This window comes from Dendrobates tinctorius, unplaced genomic scaffold (assembly GCF_039654945.1).
Source record: "Dendrobates tinctorius isolate UK_male_01 unplaced genomic scaffold, ASM3965494v1 ptg000114l, whole genome shotgun sequence".
Classification (NCBI taxonomy): domain Eukaryota; kingdom Metazoa; phylum Chordata; class Amphibia; order Anura; family Dendrobatidae; genus Dendrobates; species Dendrobates tinctorius.
The window spans coordinates 21,639,238-21,659,063 of NW_027361782.1; the positions used below are offsets into that span (position 1 = coordinate 21,639,238).

The following is a 19,826-nucleotide window of genomic DNA, read 5'->3' on the forward strand; positions in this document are numbered from 1 at the left end:
ATTCTGTGCATAACACACCAAAATCTCTCTCCTGATCTAACCCGGTAGCTCACAGAGTGTGGTGCTAATAAAAATATGGATATCTTATAGCCTACATATTGTAATATATTACTTATATGCTTTGATATAGTGTGGTCACTAGACCAAGGGTGGAAAGTATTGCAAATATGAAATATGTTTGTTTGAATCCTGCAGCCAGGATCATATTCCTCACCAATCGTTACACCGATGCCTCTACCTTGTGCCAGTCATTACACTGGCTACCCATCCAAGAGATGGCGTCGGCGAAATCTCGCGAGATTACGCCGACGCCATTTTGGATCCCGATGTCGCCCATGCCAGCGACATGTTGTTGCGGCGACGCTATCTTTAATATCGCGGGTCTTCACGATATCCAAGATGGCGTCCCGCAAGAACATGTCACTGGCGTGGGCGACATCGGGATCCAAAATGGCGTCGGCGTAATCTCGCGAGATTTCGCCGACGCCATCTTTTTGGATCCCGATGTCGTCCACGCCAGCGACATGTTGTTGTGGCGACGCCATCTTGAATATCGCGGGATTTCACGAAATCCAAGATGGCGTCCCGCAAGAACATGTCGGCGGCCTGGAGAACGTCTGGATCCTGGATCGCGGCGGCGGAGGAAGATGTCGGGGCAGCGACGATGACGGTGTGAGTATGAGAAACGGAGTGAGAGAAAGGAACGTATGTGGAGTGAAAGAGTGAGTGGACATGAGTGGAGGTGAAAGGTGAGAGGAGTGTGTGTTGAGGCGGTGTGGTGTGTTGAGGGTTAACATGGCAAGAGGTGTTAACGACGTCGGCGAAATCTCGCGAGATTTCGCCGACGCCATCTTGCATTCGTGAAATTGCATCATTTACCTCACGCCGACTTGCTGTGCGGACGCTTGGCATTGCCTGTACCACCATAACTACTGCTGCCTTGGTCCTATGCCTGTTTACTGCCGGTGTCTAATTACTGGACCAATTTGCCTGTACCGCCATAACTACTGCTGCCTTGCTACTCTGCCGGTGTCTAATTACAGGGCTAATTTGCCTCTACCGCCATAACTACTGCTGCTTTGCTCCTCTGCCGGTGTCTAATTACAGGACCAATTTGCCTCTACCGCCATAACTACTGCTGCCTTGCTCCTCTGTCGGTGTCTAATTACAGGGCCAATTTGCCTATACCGCCATAACTACTGCCTTTGTCCTCTGCCGGTGTCTAATTACAGGGCCAATTTGCCTCTATCGCCATAACTACTGCTGCTTTGGTCATCTGCCTGTTTACTGCCGGTGTCTAATTATAAGGCCAATTTGCCTCTACCGCCATAACTACTGCTGCCTTGCTCCTCTGCCGGTGTCTAATTACAGGGCCAATTTGCCTCTACCGCCATAACTACTGCTGCCTTGCTCCTCTGCCGGTGTCTAATTACAGGGCCAATTTGCCTATACCGCCATAACTACTGCCTTTGTCCTCTGCCGGTGTCTAATTACAGGGCCAATTTGCCTCTATCGCCATAACTACTGCTGCTTTGGTCATCTGCCTGTTTACTGCCGGTGTCTAATTACAAGGCCAATTTGCCTGTACCGCCATAACTACTGCTGCCTTGCTACTCTGCCGGTGTCTAATTACAGGGCCAATTTGCCTATACCGCCATAACTACTGCCTTTGTCCTCTGCCGGTGTCTAATTACAGGGCCAATTTGCCTCTATCGCCATAACTACTGCTGCTTTGGTCATCTGCCTGTTTACTGCCGGTGTCTAATTACAAGGCCAATTTGCCTCTACCGCCATAACTACTGCTGCCTTGCTCCTCTGCTGGTGTCTAATTACAGGGCCAATTTGCCTCTACCGCCATAACTACTGCTGCCTTGCTCCTCTGCCGGTGTCTAATTACAGGGCCAATTTGCCTCTACCGCCATAACTACTGCTGCCTTGCTCCTCTGCCGGTGTCTAATTACAGGATCAATTTGCCTCTACCGCCATAACTACTGCTGCCTTGCTCCTCTGCCGGTGTCTAATTACAGGGCCAATTTGCCTCTACCGCCATAACTACTGCTGCCTTGCTCCTCTGCCGGTGTCTAATTACAGGGCCAATTTGCCTCTACCGCCATAACTACTGCTGCCTTGCTCCTCTGCCAGTGTCTAATTACAGGGCCAATTTGCCTATACCGCCATAACTACTGCTGCCTTGCTCCTCTGCCGGTGTCTAATTACAGGATCAATTTGCCTCTACCGCCATAACTACTGCTGCCTTGCTCCTCTGCCGGTGTCTAATTACAGGGCCAATTTGCCTCTACCGCCATAACTACTGCTGCCTTGCTCCTCTGCCGGTGTCTAATTACAGGGACAATTTGCCTCTACCGCCATAACTACTGCTGCCTTGCTCCTCTGCCGGTGTCTAATTACAGGATCAATTTGCCTCTACCGCCATAACTACTGCTGCATTGCTCCTCTGCCGGTGTCTAATTACAGGGCCAATTTGCCAATACCGCCATAACTACTGCTGCCTTGCTCCTCTGCCGGTGTCTAATTACAGGGCCAATTTGCCTCTACCGCCATAACTACTGCTGCCTTGCTCCTCTGCCGGTGTCTAACTACAGGGCCAATTTGCCACTACCACTTCATAACTACTGCTGGGCAATTACAGGGTCAATTAGTATCTGTTTACTCTACAATACTCCAGGACGCCTTCTTCACTGCCAGATAACTGCCAAATAGACTCCTTTACCTGTGCCAACATGAGTCATAACAAAAAGTATGCCAATGCCAGTGAAAGGAAAGCAGCTTTAGCACTACGACAAAAACAACGCCGTGCTAATGAGACTCCTGAGGAAAAACACCATCGCCTTGAGAAGATTAAGGCTTATAAACGCCGTCGCCTCACACACGAATCCCCTAACTCTAAATCCATAAGATTGGCTGAAGAAGCCTCTGCACGCCGTCACCGCCGACAACAGACGGCCTCTTCCTCATAATTATTATTAGACTCACAACAGGATGCTTCCACATCAGCATGTGGAACAATTTACTGCTACACTTCATCCCATATGCCGTTCACTGACATAACTAATCAGCAATCTGTTTCTGCCCTATCAATACCACCATTCAATACCGATGCACAGTATGCCAATGCCAGTGAAAGGAAAGCAGCTTTAGCACTACGACAAAAACAACGCCGTGCTAATGAGACTCCTGAGGAAAAACAGCATCGACTTGACAAGATTAAGGCTTATAAACGCCGTCGTCTCACACACGAATCCCCTAACTCTAAATCTATTACATTGGCTGAAGAAGCCTCTACACGCCATCACCGCCAACAACAGATGGCTTCTTCCTCATCATTATTAGTAGACTCACAACAGGATGCTTCCACATCAGCATGTGGAACAAGTTACTACCACACTTCATCCCATATGCCGTTCACTGACATAACTAATCAGCAATCTGTTTCTGCCCTATCAATACCACCATTAGTCAATACCAACGCACAGTTTCTTCACATACAAGCTGCAGTTAGCCCGCAGAAAGTGCAACCAAGACAAATATACGTTGGTCTCAAAACTAGGCGCACCCCATCGGTTGGACATGCACTTCTACTTCAACCTCACATTTTCACTAATGATGAAAAAAGTATTACCGAACACAGCTGTGGTGACATGACCCATGTATGTGAGCATTGCGAAGCTTTGCATTTTGTAGCAGAGATACCTTCTGATAACAACTTTATGTTCTGCTGTCAGAAGGGTAAAGTCCATGTACCCATACTACAATACCCTGAAGTCTTTACACGTTTGCTGAAAGGGCAAAGTGAATTTAGCAAAAATTTCATTGATAATATTCGAAGTATTAACAGTTCCTTTGCTTTTGCCTCCATGGGTGCAAATATTTCACCACCTCCTGGATATGGCCCATACTGTTTCCGCATACACGGCCAGATCTATCATAGAACTGAAACACTACATCCCTCAGATGACCAGCAACGCGCATTTGCCCTACTTTACATTCTCGATACCACTACCGCAAACGAACAACGCTTACGATATAAAGAAAATCAAAAATGTCATCCTACATTGATGAACATTATTGCCCTTCAAATCCAAACTATTAATCCTTTTGTGGAAGCTTATCAAATGTTACGTGATGTGGAAGAACAAGAAAAAATTAAATCTCTACAAAACGGAACTGTCATGCCAAACATCACTATGGCTATTAAACAAGATCGTACTCAAGACCCTCGACGCTACAATAATCCCACTGTCAGTGAAGTAGCAGTCGTGTTTCAAAATGACAATGGTGAGCCACTAATGTCCACTCGCAGGATTTCAGAATACTCAAGATGGCATGGCCGCAAGAACATGTCGCCGGCGTGGACAATGTCGGGATCCAGGATGGCGCCGGCGGAAGAAGATGTCGGGGATCGTGGAGCAGCGACGATGACGGTGTGAGTATGAGAGACTGAGTGAGAGAAAGGGTAGTATGTGGAGTGAAAGAGTGAATGGACGTGAGTGGAGATGGTGAAAGGTGAGAGGAGTGTGTGTTGAGGCGGTGTGGTGTGTTGAGGAGGTGTGTGTGTATTGAGGGTTAACATGGCAAGAGGTGTGTCACTATCCTCTCGATGCGATAGCATCGGGCCTTAATCTACTATAATAAATGCGCTAAGCAGCTTCCGGGTTGTAACAACTTCCGTCCAGTTGTAACTGGTGACGTCACAGCACACCTCTTGCCATGTTAACCCTCAACACACCACTCCTCAACACATACTCCTCTCACCTTTCACTATCTCCATTAATGTCCACTCGCAGGATTTCAGAATACTCAAGATGGCATGGCCGCAAGAACATGTCGCCGGCGTGGACAACGTCGGGATCCAGGATGGCGCCGGCGGAAGAAGATGTCGGGGATCATGGAGCAGCGACGATGACAGTGTGAGTATGAGAGACGGAGTGAGAGAAAGGGTCGTATGTGGAGTGAAAGAGTGAGTGGATGTGAGTGGAGATGGTGAAAGGTGAGAGGAGTGTGTGTTGAGGAGGTGTGTGTGTGTATTGAGGGTTAACATGGCAAGAGGTGTGTCACTATCCTCTCGATGCGATAGCATCGGGCCTTAATCTAGTTGTATAATAAAATTGTGTCATATCCAAGTGGTGCCTTCTTTAAAGCCGTATCCGAACCTTATTGCTAAACAGTTGGCAATACACAGAGTTGTACAGTTACACTGTATCAGTGAAGGGAATCTGGGATGCAGACATGGTGCATTGTAACTATGTAAGAGCAGGACTAGGTCAGGTTGCTTTAGGCTATGTGCCCACGTATGCAGAAAATTTCTGCTTCAAAACCGGACTCCTTCCCAGAAAACGCACGTTTTATTTCCGCATGTTTTTTACGTGTTTTCCGTGCGTTTTTTGCGCAAAAAATGCGCGTTTTTGATGCGTTTTTTCTGTGCGTCTTCTGACTCAGAAAATAGCTAAAAACGTGGACTTTTCCACAAAATTAATGAACATGCTGCGTTTTTTACCGCAAAGCGTTTTTTTTTTGCGGAAAAAAAATGCATCAATGTGCACAAAAGTGCGGAATTTATTTAAAATGAATGGGAAGCTTCTTGTATGCGTTGTTGAAGTGTTTTGACCGGGACAAATGCTTCAAAAGCATGAAAAAAATGCTTACGTGGGCACACAGCCTTAAACTCTGAGATATAAATGCAGGAGTCTTTATAGGGAAAGAAACTGGGCAGCTGCTCTGGGCTCCAGGAACGAAGGCTTCCAAAGTCCATGTCACTAGTCATACAGAATAGGGAAGAGAAAGCTGAATGGAATCAGACATAGGAAGGATTGCATCCCTGAACCCTCCCTCAACTGCGCTAGACCACCAGGGACATTGCCATTAACTATTTATAGTTCTAGACCATCATAGACATTGCTATTAACCATTTACAGTTCTAGACCACCAGGGATATTGCTATTATCCATTTACAGTTCTTGACCACCAGGGATATTGCTATTATCCATTTACAGTTCTAGACCACCAGGGATATTGGTATTATCCATTTACATTTCTAGACCACCAGGAACATTCCCATTACCTATTTATGGTCCTAGACCACCCGAGACATTGTTATTACCTGTTTACAGTTCTAGACCACCAGAGACATTGCTATTATCCATTTACAGTTCTAGACCACCAGGAACATTCCCATTACCTATTTATGGCCCTAGACCGCCCGATACATTGTTATTACCTGTTTACAGTTCTAGACCATCAGGTACATTGCTATTATCCATACCCAGCTCTAGACCATCAGGGACATTGCTATTAACATTTACAGGTCTAGACCACCAGGGACATTGCTATTATCTGTTTACAGTTCTAGACCACCAGGGACATTGCTGTTATCCATTTACAGCTCTAGACCACCAGGGACATTGCCATTTACCACTTACAGTTCTAGATCACCAGGGACATTACTATTAAACCCTTCACATCTTAGAACACAAGAAACTTTATTATTATACCATTCCAAATAACTTATGTGAAAAACTACCTGTCAATGTTCACATTTGTCTTCCACACAGTCTCATTTTTCTATAACATTGGCCCTATATAAACACTCAGTCATGAGAAGTATTAGATGTTCTGATTTTCATATTGAATGTGAACGATTATTTTCTCAACCACTGATAACAAACAGTGATCTTGAAAACTGTTACAATTTAAATACGTTTATTAGAAACTTGCAACATGATTGGTTATATATACTTTATTTTTTTTTAACCCCTTCACCCCCAAGGGTGGTTTGCACGTTCATGACCGGGCCAATTTTTACAATTCTGACCACTGTCCATTTATGAGGTAATAACTCTGAAACGCTTCCATGGATCCCGATGATTCTGACATTGTTTTCTCGTGACATATTGTACTTCATGTTAGTGGTAAAATTTCATTCAAATAACTTGTGTTTACTTATGAAACAAAATGGAAATTTGGCGAAAATTTTGCAATTTTCGAACTTTGAATTTTTATGCCCTTAAATCACAGAGATACAGCACACAAAAAACTTGATAAGTAACATTTCCCACATGTTTACTTTACATCAGCACAATTTTGGAACCAAAATTTTTTTTGTTAGGAAGTTATAAGGGTTAAAATTTGACCAGCGATTTCTCATTTTTGCAACACCATTTTATTTTTACGGACCACATCACATTTGAAGCCACAGAAAATACCCAAAAGTGACACCATTCTAAAAACTGCACCCCTTAAGGTGCTCAAAACCACATTCAAGAAGTTTATTAACCCTTTAGGTGCATCACAGGAATTTTTTGAATATTTAAAAAAAAATGAACATCTAACTTTCTTTCACAAAAAAAAATACTTCAGGTTCAATTTTTTCTTACTTTACCAAGGGTAACAGGAGAAATTGGACTGCAAAAGTTATTGTGCAATTTGTCCTGAGTACGCTGATACCTGATATGTGGGGGGAACCACTGATTCGGCGCATGGTAGAGCTCAGAAAGGAAGGACTTTTTCAATGCAAAATTGGCTGGAATTCAGATCGGACGCCATGTCACGTTTGGAGAGCCCCTGATGTACCTAAACAGTGGAAACCCCCCACAAGTGACCCCATTTTGGAAACTAGACCCCCCAAGGAACTTATCTAGATATGTGGTGAGAACTTTGAACCCACAAGGGCTTCACAGAAGTTTATAACGTACAGCGGTACAATTAAAAAATCATATTTTTTCCACAAAAATGATCTTTTCACCCCCAATTTTTATTTTCCCAAGGGTAACAGGACCCTAAAAGTTATTGTGCAATTTACACCATTTTGGAAACTAGACCCCCTAAGGAACTTATCTAGAGGTGTGTTGAGCACTTTGACCCCTCCAGTGCTTCACAGAAGTTTATAATGCCCGGGCGTGAAAATAAAAAATTCTTATTTTTTCCACAAACATGATCTTTTAGTCACCAATTTTTTTTATTTTCTCAAGGGTAACAGGAGAAATTGAACCCCAAAATTTGTTGTCCAATTTGTCCTGAGTATGCTGATACCCCATATGTGGGAGAAAACTACTGCATGGGCACACGTCGGGGCTCGGAAGGGAAGTAGTGACGTTTTGGAATGCAGACTTTGATGGAATGGTCTGCGGGTGTCATGTTGCCTTTGGAGAGCCCCTAATGTACCTAAACAGTGGAAACCCCCCACAAATGACCCCATTTTGGAAACTAGACTCCATAAGGAACTTATCTAGATGTGTGGTGAGCACTTTGAACCCACAAGGGCTTCACAGAAGTTTATAATGCCCGGGCATGAAAATAAAAAAAATCGTATTTTTTCCACAAACATGATCAATTAGTCCCCAATTTTTTTATTTTCCCAAGGGTAACAGGAGAAATTGGACCCCAAAAGCTGTTGTCCAATTTGTCCTGAGTACACTGATACCCCATATGTGGGAGAAAACTACTGTATGGACACACGTCGGGGCTCAGAAGGGAAGTAGTGACGTTTTGGAATGCAGACTTTGATGGAATGGTCTGCGGGTGTCATGTGCGTTTGGAGAGCCCCTGATGTACCTAAACTATTGAAACTCCCCACAAGTGACCACATTTTGGACACTAGACCCCCCACGGAACTTATCTAGATGTGTAGTGAGCACTTTGAACCCCCAAGTGCTTCACAGAAGCTTATAACGCCCGGGCGTGAAAATAAAAAAATCATTTTTTTCCACAAAAATAATATTTTTGCCCCCAATTTTTTATTTTCCTAAGGGTAACAGGAGAAATTGGACCCCAAAAGTTGTTTTGCAATTTGTCCTGAGTAGGCTGATACCCTACATGTGGGGGTAAAACACTGTTTGGGCGCATGGCAGAGCTTGGAAGGGAAGGAGCACCATTTGACTTTTTCAACTCAGAATTGGCTGGAATTGAGATCAGACGCCATGTTGCATTTGGAGAGCACCTGATATGCCCAAACAGTGGAAACCCCCAATTCTAACTCCAACCCTAACCCCAACACACCCCTAACCCTAATCTCAGCCCTAATCTTAGCCCTAGCCCTAACTCTAACCCTAGCCCTAACCCTAACCCTAGTCCTAGCCCTGGCCCTAGCCCTAACCCTAATGGGAAAATGGAAATAAATACATTTTCTTTTAGTTTTATTATTTTTCCCTAACTAAGGGGGTGATAACGGGGGGTTTGATTTACTATTTATGGCGGTTTTTATGTTTGGCGGCTGTCATATGCTAAAAGACGCTTTTTATTGTAAAAATAGTTTTTGCATCACCACATATTGAGAGCTATAATTTTTCCGTATTTTGACCCACCGAGTCATGTGAGGTCTTATTTTTTGCGGGACGAGTTGATGTTTTTATTTGTACCATTTTCGGGCACGTGACATTTTTTGATTGCTTTTTATTCTGATTTTTGGGACGCAGAATGAACAAAAATTAGCGATTCATGAATTTCTTTTGGGGGGGTGCGTTTACACCGTTCCGTGTACGGTAAAATTGATAAGACAGTTTTATTCTTTGGGTCGGCACAGTTACAGCGATACCTCATTTAGGTCTTTTTTTATGTTTTGGCGCTTTTATGCATTGAAAACTATTTTATATAAAAAATTATTTTTGTATCGCTTTATTCTGCGAGCTATAACTTTTTAATTTTTTCGCTGATGATGCTGTATGGTGGCTTGTTTTTGCGGATAAGATGACGTTTTCAGCGGTACCATGGATATTTATATGCGTCTTTTTGATCGCGCGTTATTGCACTTTTTGTTTGGCGGTATGATAATAAATCATTATTTTCTGCTTCGTTTTTTATTTTTATTTTTTAAGGGGTTCGCTAAAGGGGTTAACTAATGGGACAGTTTTATAGGGCGGGTCATTACAGATGCGGCGATACCTAATATGTGTACTTTTGTTTTTGTTTTTATTTCCAAAAAATAGATTTATTGGGGGAATATTTTTTTTTTTCTAATTCATTTGGCGATTTTTTTTAAATTATTTTAACACTTTTTTTTTTTTTTAACTTTATTACATAGTCCAAGGTGGGACATCACTGTCCTGTGACAGATCGCTGATCTGTCACATCACAGATCACTGTGATAGATCAGCAATCTGTCACAGGCAGTTCTGCAGACTTCCTCATGCCTGCGCTTTGCAGGCACTGAGGAAGCCAGCTCCCTGCAGGCTCCCGTCGCCATCTTGGATTCAGGGGCCTGCAGGGAAGGAGCCCCCAGCAGCAGCGCTGCACATTGCGCTGCCGTGAGGGGCTCAGGGAAGCACGGAGGGAGCCCCCTCCCTGCCGATGCTTCCCTTCAACCCTGGGTACACCGCGATCATGTTTGATCACGGTGTGCAAGGGGTTAACGTGTGACAGGTGTCAGCTGTGATAATCAGCTGACACCCGGCCGCGATCAGCAGCGCTCACCACGTGGGCGCCGCTGATCGCTGAGTCGTACTATCCTGTCCATGGGCATAGGGGCACGGGTCCCATGGACGGGATGGTACGTCTGATGTCAGAAAGGGGTTAAATGAGAAAGCTGTTGCACAGTTCGCTGTGCGTGTTTCTCACTTTTCACCACTAGGGATCAGTATTGTACTACGATGTCTCATCCATCCCAGGAGCGCTATTACTAGTCACTATCTGCTGCACATTACTGATTGAGACATCCTGTATGTTCCTAATTTCCTGTATATGCAAATTACTAAAATTATAGATTGTATCTCGCTCTGTTCCTAAAGGCCCCGTTACATTTAGCGATGCACCAGCGATCCTAACCACAATATGACCCAGTCAGGATCGCTGGTACATCTCTAAATGGTTGCTAGTGAGCTGCCAAACAGGCAGATCTCACAGCGATGCTCGGCGGTCGTTACTTACCTTTCAGACGTGGCGAGGGTGTCCGTCTTCCGCCCACGTCCATAGCTCGCTCATCGGCGCCAGCAGGAAGCCCAGCAGGAAGCCAACGACGAGAAATGGACCAGGCCGATCTCGCACGATCAGCGATAACCAGCGGGGGGGTCCGGTCAGAGGTGAATATCACATGTAGTGAGATCGCTAGCAATATCGCTGCTGCGTCACAAAATCGGTGAGGTTCCCCACCCCTGGTGTAGGAGGATTGTTCAGACTAGGTCTACTTCACACGTTTCTGGGCTGGAACTGTCGGGTCTGTCACCAGGGGGGAAACCTTTCTGACCTTGACAGACCTGAGCATCTGACTTTAAGGCCGGGGTCACACTAACCAACGCAAAATACGGTCAGTATTTTACATGCGTAATACGGATGAATGACCCCTAAATAGGGCTCCGTATGTCATCCGTAAGCAAGGTGTGGTCGCGTATTTTGCGCATGTCTGAATCCGTATGTAATCCGTATGGCATCCGTATGGCGAGATTTTCTCGCAGGCTTGCAAAATGGACATATAATGGAGCCCTATGACAGGGTTTCTAACAGAAACCAAGGAATAGATATAGACACATAGAATGCATATATATATAAATGTATTCTATGTGTCTATATCTATTCTTTTGTTTCTTTATTAAAACTGTCAGTGTGAGTTTACTATATAGCGCACTGAATTGCCGGCTTTGCTAAAAGACACCGGGTGCGTATTTCTCGCAAGTCACATGTGTGGTCCGTGTGTAATCCGTATTTTTTGCGCACCCATAGACTTGCATTGGCGTATTACGGGCGTAGTACGCTGACAATCGCAGCATGCTGCGAGTGGCACGGAGCGTAGAATACGGACGAGAAATATACGGCGGGTGCGAGGGACCCCATAGAGAATCATTGGTCCGTGTGTAATGCGTGCTTTTTGCGCCTCTCACTCTCCCGTATTCCTCGCCAGTGTGACTCCGGCCTTAGGGGCGGTTCAGGGATAAAAGGGAGTGAGCGCCTGCTTTCGGCGGGAGGAGAGCTGACCCGAAGGGAGAAGGTTGACTCCGTCTCCACACTGCCTGACAGCTTACAGCCAGGTCGACTGCTTTCTCTCCTCCACAGACACTGAATGTGTGTTACCAGACTGAAGTCTAGAGCTGCCCTCGCAGGCCAGGGGCCCCGACCAGTTCCAACACGCTCACCACCGCTGAGCCTCTTCACCACCCTGTACGTGGGGGGGCACGTCTGTGGCCAGCGATCCGGGTTCCCGCACTACGCACTCAGTGGCAGAGTGCACACCCGTTACCCTTCATGTACCAGGACTGAGAGTCGTCGCCGGGAAAAGCCCAGGAGCACCGTTTCAGGACAGAGACTGTGCAGTAACTTCATGCGGGACCGTTTCAACGCTATCTCGCGACTCCCTCACCGACTCTTCCAACCTCCCTCCATCTAGGAGCTACCAACTGATAAGCTTACACTTTTTGTTTGTTGATTCTTCTCTCTGCAAAGTGTTTAGTGCCCATTGTCTGTGTACTGTGCACTGTTTTACCATTGTTAACCCCTGCGCTCCTTGTGAGGAGCATAAACTGCTACTTTTATCCTTGCATAAAACACCTGTTAACTCTTGGTTTGCCTCCTGCTCGCCACTGCATCCCGCGTTCCTGCTAGCATCTTATAACTGCACAGGAGGAAGAGACTGCACACAGTGACTGCACAGGAGGAGGAGGCTGCACACAGTGACTGCACAGGAGGAAGAGACTGCACACAGTGACTGCACAGGAGGAGGAGACTGCACACAGTGGCTGCACAGGAGGAGGAGGCTGCACACAGTGGCTGCACAGGAGGAGGAGGCTGCACACAGCGACTGCACAGGAGGAAGAGACTGCACACAGTGACTGCACAGGAGGAAGAGACTGCACACAGTGGCTGCACAGGAGGAAGAGACTGCACACAGTGGCTGCACAGGAGGAAGAGACTGCACACAGTGGCTGCACAGGAGGAAGAGACTGCACACAGTGACTGCACAGGAGGAGGAGGAAGAGACTGCACACAGTGGCTGCACAGGAGGAAGAGACTGCACACAGTGACTGCACAGGAGGAGGAGACTGCACACAGTGACTGCACAGGAGGAGGAGGCTGCACACAGTGGCTGCACAGGAGGAGTAGGCTGCACACAGTGGCTGCACAGGAGGAGGAGGCTGCACACAGTGGCTGCACAGGAGGAAGAGACTGCACACCGCGACTGCACAGGAGGAAGAGACTGCACACAGTGTCTGTGCAGGAGGAAGAGACTGCACACAGTGACTGCAGGCACTAACTGCACAGGAGGAAGAGACTTCACACAGTGACTGTGCAGGAGGAAGAGACTTCACACAGTGACTGCACAGGAGGAAGAGACTGCACACAGTGACTGCACAGGAGGAAGAGACTGCACACAGTGGCTGCACAGGAGGAAGAGACTGCACACAGTGGCTGCACAGGAGGAAGAGACTGCACACAGTGGCTGCACAGGAGGAAGAGACTGCACACAGTGACTGCACAGGAGGAGGAGGCTGCACACAGTGACTGCACAGGAGGAGGAGGAAGAGACTGCACACAGTGGCTGCACAGGAGGAAGAGACTGCACACAGTGACTGCACAGGAGGAGGAGACTGCACACAGTGACTGCACAGGAGGAGGAGGCTGCACACAGTGGCTGCACAGGAGGAGTAGGCTGCACACAGTGGCTGCACAGGAGGAGGAGGCTGCACACAGTGGCTGCACAGGAGGAAGAGACTGCACACCGCGACTGCACAGGAGGAAGAGACTGCACACCGCGACTGCACAGGAGGAAGAGACTGCACACAGTGTCTGTGCAGGAGGAAGAGACTGCACACAGTGACTGCAGGCACTAACTGCACAGGAGGAAGAGACTTCACACAGTGACTGTGCAGGAGGAAGAGACTTCACACAGTGACTGCACAGGAGGAAGAGACTGCACACAGTGACTGCACAGGAGGAAGAGACAGCACACAGTGACTGAGCAGGAGGAAGAGACAGCACACAGTGACTGCACAGGAGGAAGAGACTGCACACAGTGACTGCACAGGAGGAGGAGGCTGCACACAGTGGCTGCACAGGAGGAGGAGGCTGCACACAGTGGCTGCACAGGAGGAAGAGACTGCACACCGCGACTGCACAGGAGGAAGAGACTGCACACCGCGACTGCACAGGAGGAAGAGACTGCACACAGTGACTGCACAGGAGGAAGAGACTGCACACAGTGACTGCACAGGAGGAAGAGACTGCACACAGTGACTGCGCAGGAGGAAGAGACAGCACACAGTGACTGTGCAGGAGGAAGAGACTGCACACAGTGACTGCAGGCACTAACTGCACAGGAGGAAGAGACTTCACACAGTGACTGTGCAGGAGGAAGAGACTTCACACAGTGACTGCACAGGAGGAAGAGACTGCACACAGTGACTGCGCAGGAGGAAGAGACAGCACACAGTGACTGTGCAGGAGGAAGAGACTGCACACAGTGACTGCAGGCACTAACTGCACAGGAGGAAGAGACTTCACACAGTGACTGTGCAGGAGGAAGAGACTTCACACAGTGACTGCACAGGAGGAAGAGACTGCACACAGTGACTGCGCAGGAGGAAGAGACAGCACACAGTGACTGCGCAGGAGGAAGAGACTGCACACAGTGACTGCGCAGGAGGAAGAGACTGCACACAGTGACTGCGCAGGAGGAAGAGACTGCACACAGTGACTGCGCAGGAGGAAGAGACTGCACACAGTGACTGCGCAGGAGGAAGAGACTGCACACAGTGACTGCCCAGGAGAAAGACTGCACACGCTGACTGCATTTTATATATGCCAACACTCACTTGTTATTCAAAGATGCAACACCGACCGTGCTCCTGGGTGTAGACATGCTGGCCACGTAATTCCACTGCCGCGCCTGTGGGTCCCAGCGCTCCACTGTGTTCAGATAGCTCCATCCATCGTGGCCGCCTACAGCATACATGGGACCTTCCAGCACGGCCACACCTGGAAGAGACAAGAAAACGTTACCTGTATCTGAAAAGTAACAGCGGTGCTGTGTATGGTAAACGGCTAATCACATCTTCGCTAATTGCAGAGCCCTGGATTACAGCTCCTCGCTCCGGCAATAATCACTGTCTGCCGAGCTCATAATTTATGGGTTTAGTTTATTATTTGGAGACTGACAGATTTACGACCTGCAGAACTATTAGGCCGGGATCACACATGCGAGGAAGACGGCCGAGCCTCATACGTTAATACCCGGCACTCAGGAGCGGAGCGTGCGGCTCCATGTATTGCTATGCGGCCGCACGCTCCGATCCGAGTGCCGGCGTCAGTGCCGGGGATTAACGTATGAGGCTCGGCCGTCTTCCTCGCATGTGTGATCCCGGCCTAATATTTATAATTTACACTTTTCCAGAAATGACAACTCAGAGAGAAAGAAATCATGGAGAGGTCGCGGGGACATCATGGACAGCACATCGAACCCGAAACAGGCAGAAATCTGCGGACTGCTTGTAATTATATCCATGAGATCGGATGGATACAAAGTAACAAAGGTGCAAGGAGACAGTGAGAAAGTAATGGAGTCACGTGACAGGATGAGATACAGGAGCTCAGCAATCAGTATCACACAGGAGAGGATTAGACACATGGCTCAGCAGACAGTATCACACAGGATAGGATTAGATACACAGCTCAGCAGTCAGTATCACACAGGATAGGATTAGATACATGGCTCAGCAATCAGTATCACACAGGATAGGGTTAGATACATGGCTCAGCAATCAGTATCACACAGGACAGGATTAGATACACCGCTCAGCAGTCAGTATCACACAGGATAGGATTAGATACATGGCTCAGCAATCAGTATCACACAGGATAGGGTTAGATACATGGCTCAGCAGTCAGTATCACACAGGATAGGATTAGATACACGGCTCAGCAATCAGTATCACACAGGATAGGATTAGATACATGGCTCAGCAATCAGTATCACACAGGATAGGAATAGATACACGGCTCAGCAGACAGTATCACACAGGATAGGATTAGATACACAGCTCAGCAGTCAGTATCACACAGGATAGGATTAGATACACGGCTCAGCAATCAGTATCACACAGGATAGGAATAGATACACGGCTCAGCAGACAGTATCACACAGGATAGGATTAGATACATGGCTCAGCAGTCAGTATCACACAGGAGAGGATTAGACACATGGCTCAGCAGTCAGTATCACACAGGAGAGGATTAGATACAGGGCTCAGCAGTCAGTATCACACAGGATACGATTAGATACACAGCTCAGCAATCAGTATCACACAGGAGAGGATTAGACACATGGCTCAGCAGTCAGTATCACACAGGAGAGGATTAGACACATGGCTCAGCAGTCAGTATCACACAGGAGAGGATTAGATACAGGGCTCAGCAGTCAGTATCACACAGGATACGATTAGATACACAGCTCAGCAATCAGTATCACACAGGAGAGGATTAGACACATGGCTCAGCAGTCAGTATCACACAGGATAGGATTAGATACACAGCTCAGCAGACAGTATCACACAGGATAGGATTACATGCACAGCTCAGCAGTCAGTATCACACAGGATAGAATTAGACACATAGCTCAGCAGGCAGTATCACACAGGATAGGGTTAGAAACACGGCTCAGCAGGCAGTATCACACAGGATAGGGTTAGATACACGGCTCAGCAGTCAGTATCACACAGGATAGGATTAGATACACAGCTCAGCAGACAGTATCACACAGGATAGGATTAGATACATGGACCAGCAGACAGTATCACACAGGATAGGATTAGATACACAGTTCAGCAGACAGTATCACACAGGATAGGATTAGATACATGGCTCAGCACTCAGTATCACACAGGAGAGGATTAGATACACGGCTCAGCAGTCAGCATCACACAGGATAGGATTAGATACACAGCTCAGCAGTCAGTATCACACATGATAGGATTAGATACACAGCTCAGCAGTCAGAATCACACAGGATAGGATTAAATACACAGCTCAGCACTCAGTATCACACAGGAGAGGATTAGATACACAGCTCAGCAGACAGTATCACACAGGATAGGATTAGATACAGGAGCTCAGCAGTCAGTATCACACAGGAGAGGATTAGATACACTGCTCAGCAGTCAGTATCACACAGGATAGGATTAGATACACTGCTCAGCACTCAGTATCACACAGGAGAGGATTAGATACACAGCTCAGCAGACAGTATCACTCAGGATAGGATTAGATACAGGAGCTCTGCAGACAGTATCACACAGGATAGGATTAGATACACTGCTCAGCAGTCAGTATCACACAGGATAGGATTAGATACACTGCTCAGCAGTCAGTATCACACAGGATAGGATTAGATACACTGCTCAGCAGTCAGTATCACACAGGATAGGGCTAGATTCACTGTTCAGCAGACGGTATCACTCGATAGGCTTAGATGTACATCTCAGTATGACATATAGTAGGATTAAGCGCAGCAGCTCAGCAGGCAATATAACACATTATGGGCTTTGTTACAGCAGTAGTAGACTTCTGAATCATCACAGGGTGCACCTCTCACACTGTTACGATCCCCTTGTACCCGCCATGAGAGTGATCAGTCATGTGACACACGGACTAGATTCTCAGCAAAACTTTAAGAGAAGTGGATTACAATCTGATATTCCGGCGACTCGTGGTGCGCATTAAAGAGACACATAGAGCGCACATCGCACACTGTCACGATTGGGCAGTCTGCAGTCACATAGACAGGCTGCAGAGGTTTTCTTTAATCCTCTGGATATTGTCTAAGTGACGATACAAAACTTAGCAGCTAACAAAACTCTTCAGGGATAAGAAGTCATGCTAACAGATTACCCCGAGGGTAAAAGGACCCAACTCAAGGAAGAATGGGATCAAAAGTTACTTTTATTGTAATTAATATGCTCTGACAGATAAAGATTACAATATCTCGGGTTTAATTGCTGTGCAGCATTTCTGCGTGACTCCTCTGTGGGATATCACTCTCTAAAGCTGATATACAGTATCTCCTACCTGGATTAATGGCTGCAGGCTACTAGCCAGGAGAGCTTTTCTCAGGACAATTAGAGATGTCAGTTACAAGACCACTACAGCTGATTAAAATTCACACATAGCCTTCCCGACATGTTTCGCCATGACCAGCTTTATCAGGGGACTGAGGTAGAAATCAGCATGAAGGCTCTTTTAAAGATTCTGTTGTGACATCATCAAATTAACAAACCAATCATGTCGTCCCACAAATTATGTTCAATCAGAAATAGAGCTGTCATTAATGATGTGTCACACTGACAGCCCATAATAAATCCCTTTACAAAACCTCTAACAAAAAGGATCTCCATGATTGTCTATGGCTGTTTATGCTTATGTCCATCTTATGACATCACTGTGGGGATAACCAACGGTTTTGTATGGAGGTACGTCAAACGGCCACACGGTGAATGCAAACCAATCGCCAAGCTAGGATTTTGATGATGTCACATGCTAAGGTCCTGTGACCCGGAGACCACATTCAGACCCATTCTATCATTGCTGTGATGCTGAATATGGTCTCCGTTTCACAGGACCTTAGCATGTGACATCATCACAATCCTAGCTTGGCGATTGGTCTAAGATCACTGTGCGATGTACCTCCATACAAAACCATTGGATATCCCCATAGTGATGTCATAAGATGGGAGGTAAGCATAAACAGCCATAGCCAGTCATGGAGATCCTTTTTGTTAGAGGTTTTGTTGCAGGATTTACTATGGGATGTCAGTGAGACAGCCCATAGTAAATCCTGTGAGACATTAAGTTTAGCCTCAGACTCCTGAAGAAGCTGGTCATGGCGAAACATGTCAGGAAGGCTATGTGTGAATTTTAATCAGCTCTAGCGGTCTCGCAACTGACATCTTTAAGTGTCCTGAGAATAGGTCTCCTGGCTAGTGACCTGCAGCCATTAATCCAGGTAGGGGATATATCTGCTTTAGGAGAGTGATATCCCATAGAGGAGTCACACAGAAATGCTGCACAGTATTACCACCTAAGCTATTCTATTCTTTATCTGTTAGAGCATATTATTTACAATAAAAGTCAAGTTTTAATCCCATTAACCCTTAAGACAGGTCCAGTTACCCTCTGGGTAATTTGTTAGTATGATTGTCTCAGTGACGCGCTCATACCCAGTCCGTGTCGGTGGGTTGACATTGGGGGCATAATTGTCCACACTTTGTTGATGGGGTTGAAGCACTCCACAGTGTTTGAGGTCTTGAGTCCATCTCGTCCTCCAACCACATAGAGCTTGTTATCGATCACAGCCACGCCGAACTGCAGGCGCCGACCATTCATGGTGCTGACCTGGATCCAGCTGTTGGTCCTCAGGTCGTACTTCTCGATTGTTGTGGCCCCTACAATACATAAAGAGCTTTATCATTTTGTGGAGCAGAGCTGAGCGCATGTCAGGACACCCTCTCCTGATCTGCATCCAGGTCTTGTGTGATATTAAAAAGCCATTTGTAATCCTGTTATTACACCATCGATTATTATCAGCCTGTGCTCATCCTGTTCACTCAGCAGCTCTCCTGTGTCGGCGGATTTACTGCCACAGCTGCTCATACACAGGAGACAACAGTGCGAGTCACTTCCATTATCAGCTCCTTATTGTGAGCCGAGAGATCTGAGACAGGTGAGTATGTGACCACACAGGAATGTATGTACAATGACTGCACCAGCAGAATACTAATACAGGATGTAACTCAGGATCAGTACAGGATCAGGAATGTAATGTATGTACACAGTGACTCCACCAGCAGAATAGTGAGTGCAGCTCTGGAGCATAATACAGGATGTAACTCAGGATCAGTAAT

At 46.7% G+C, this 19,826-nt stretch overlaps 1 protein-coding gene across 1 annotated transcript in view; it reads right to left on the reverse strand.

Annotated features, from left to right (window-relative positions):
- KLHL4 (kelch like family member 4) overlaps positions 1-19,826 on the reverse strand; it is a 330,006-nt gene that overhangs the window by 14,255 nt on the left and 295,925 nt on the right. Inside the window, exons 7-8 of the mRNA XM_073589878.1 lie at positions 19,143-19,367; positions 14,748-14,910 (exon numbers count right to left, since the gene is read on the reverse strand). Of these exons, the coding sequence (XP_073445979.1) occupies positions 14,748-14,910; positions 19,143-19,367 (388 nt within the window). The remainder of the gene's footprint in view (positions 1-14,747; positions 14,911-19,142; positions 19,368-19,826) is intronic.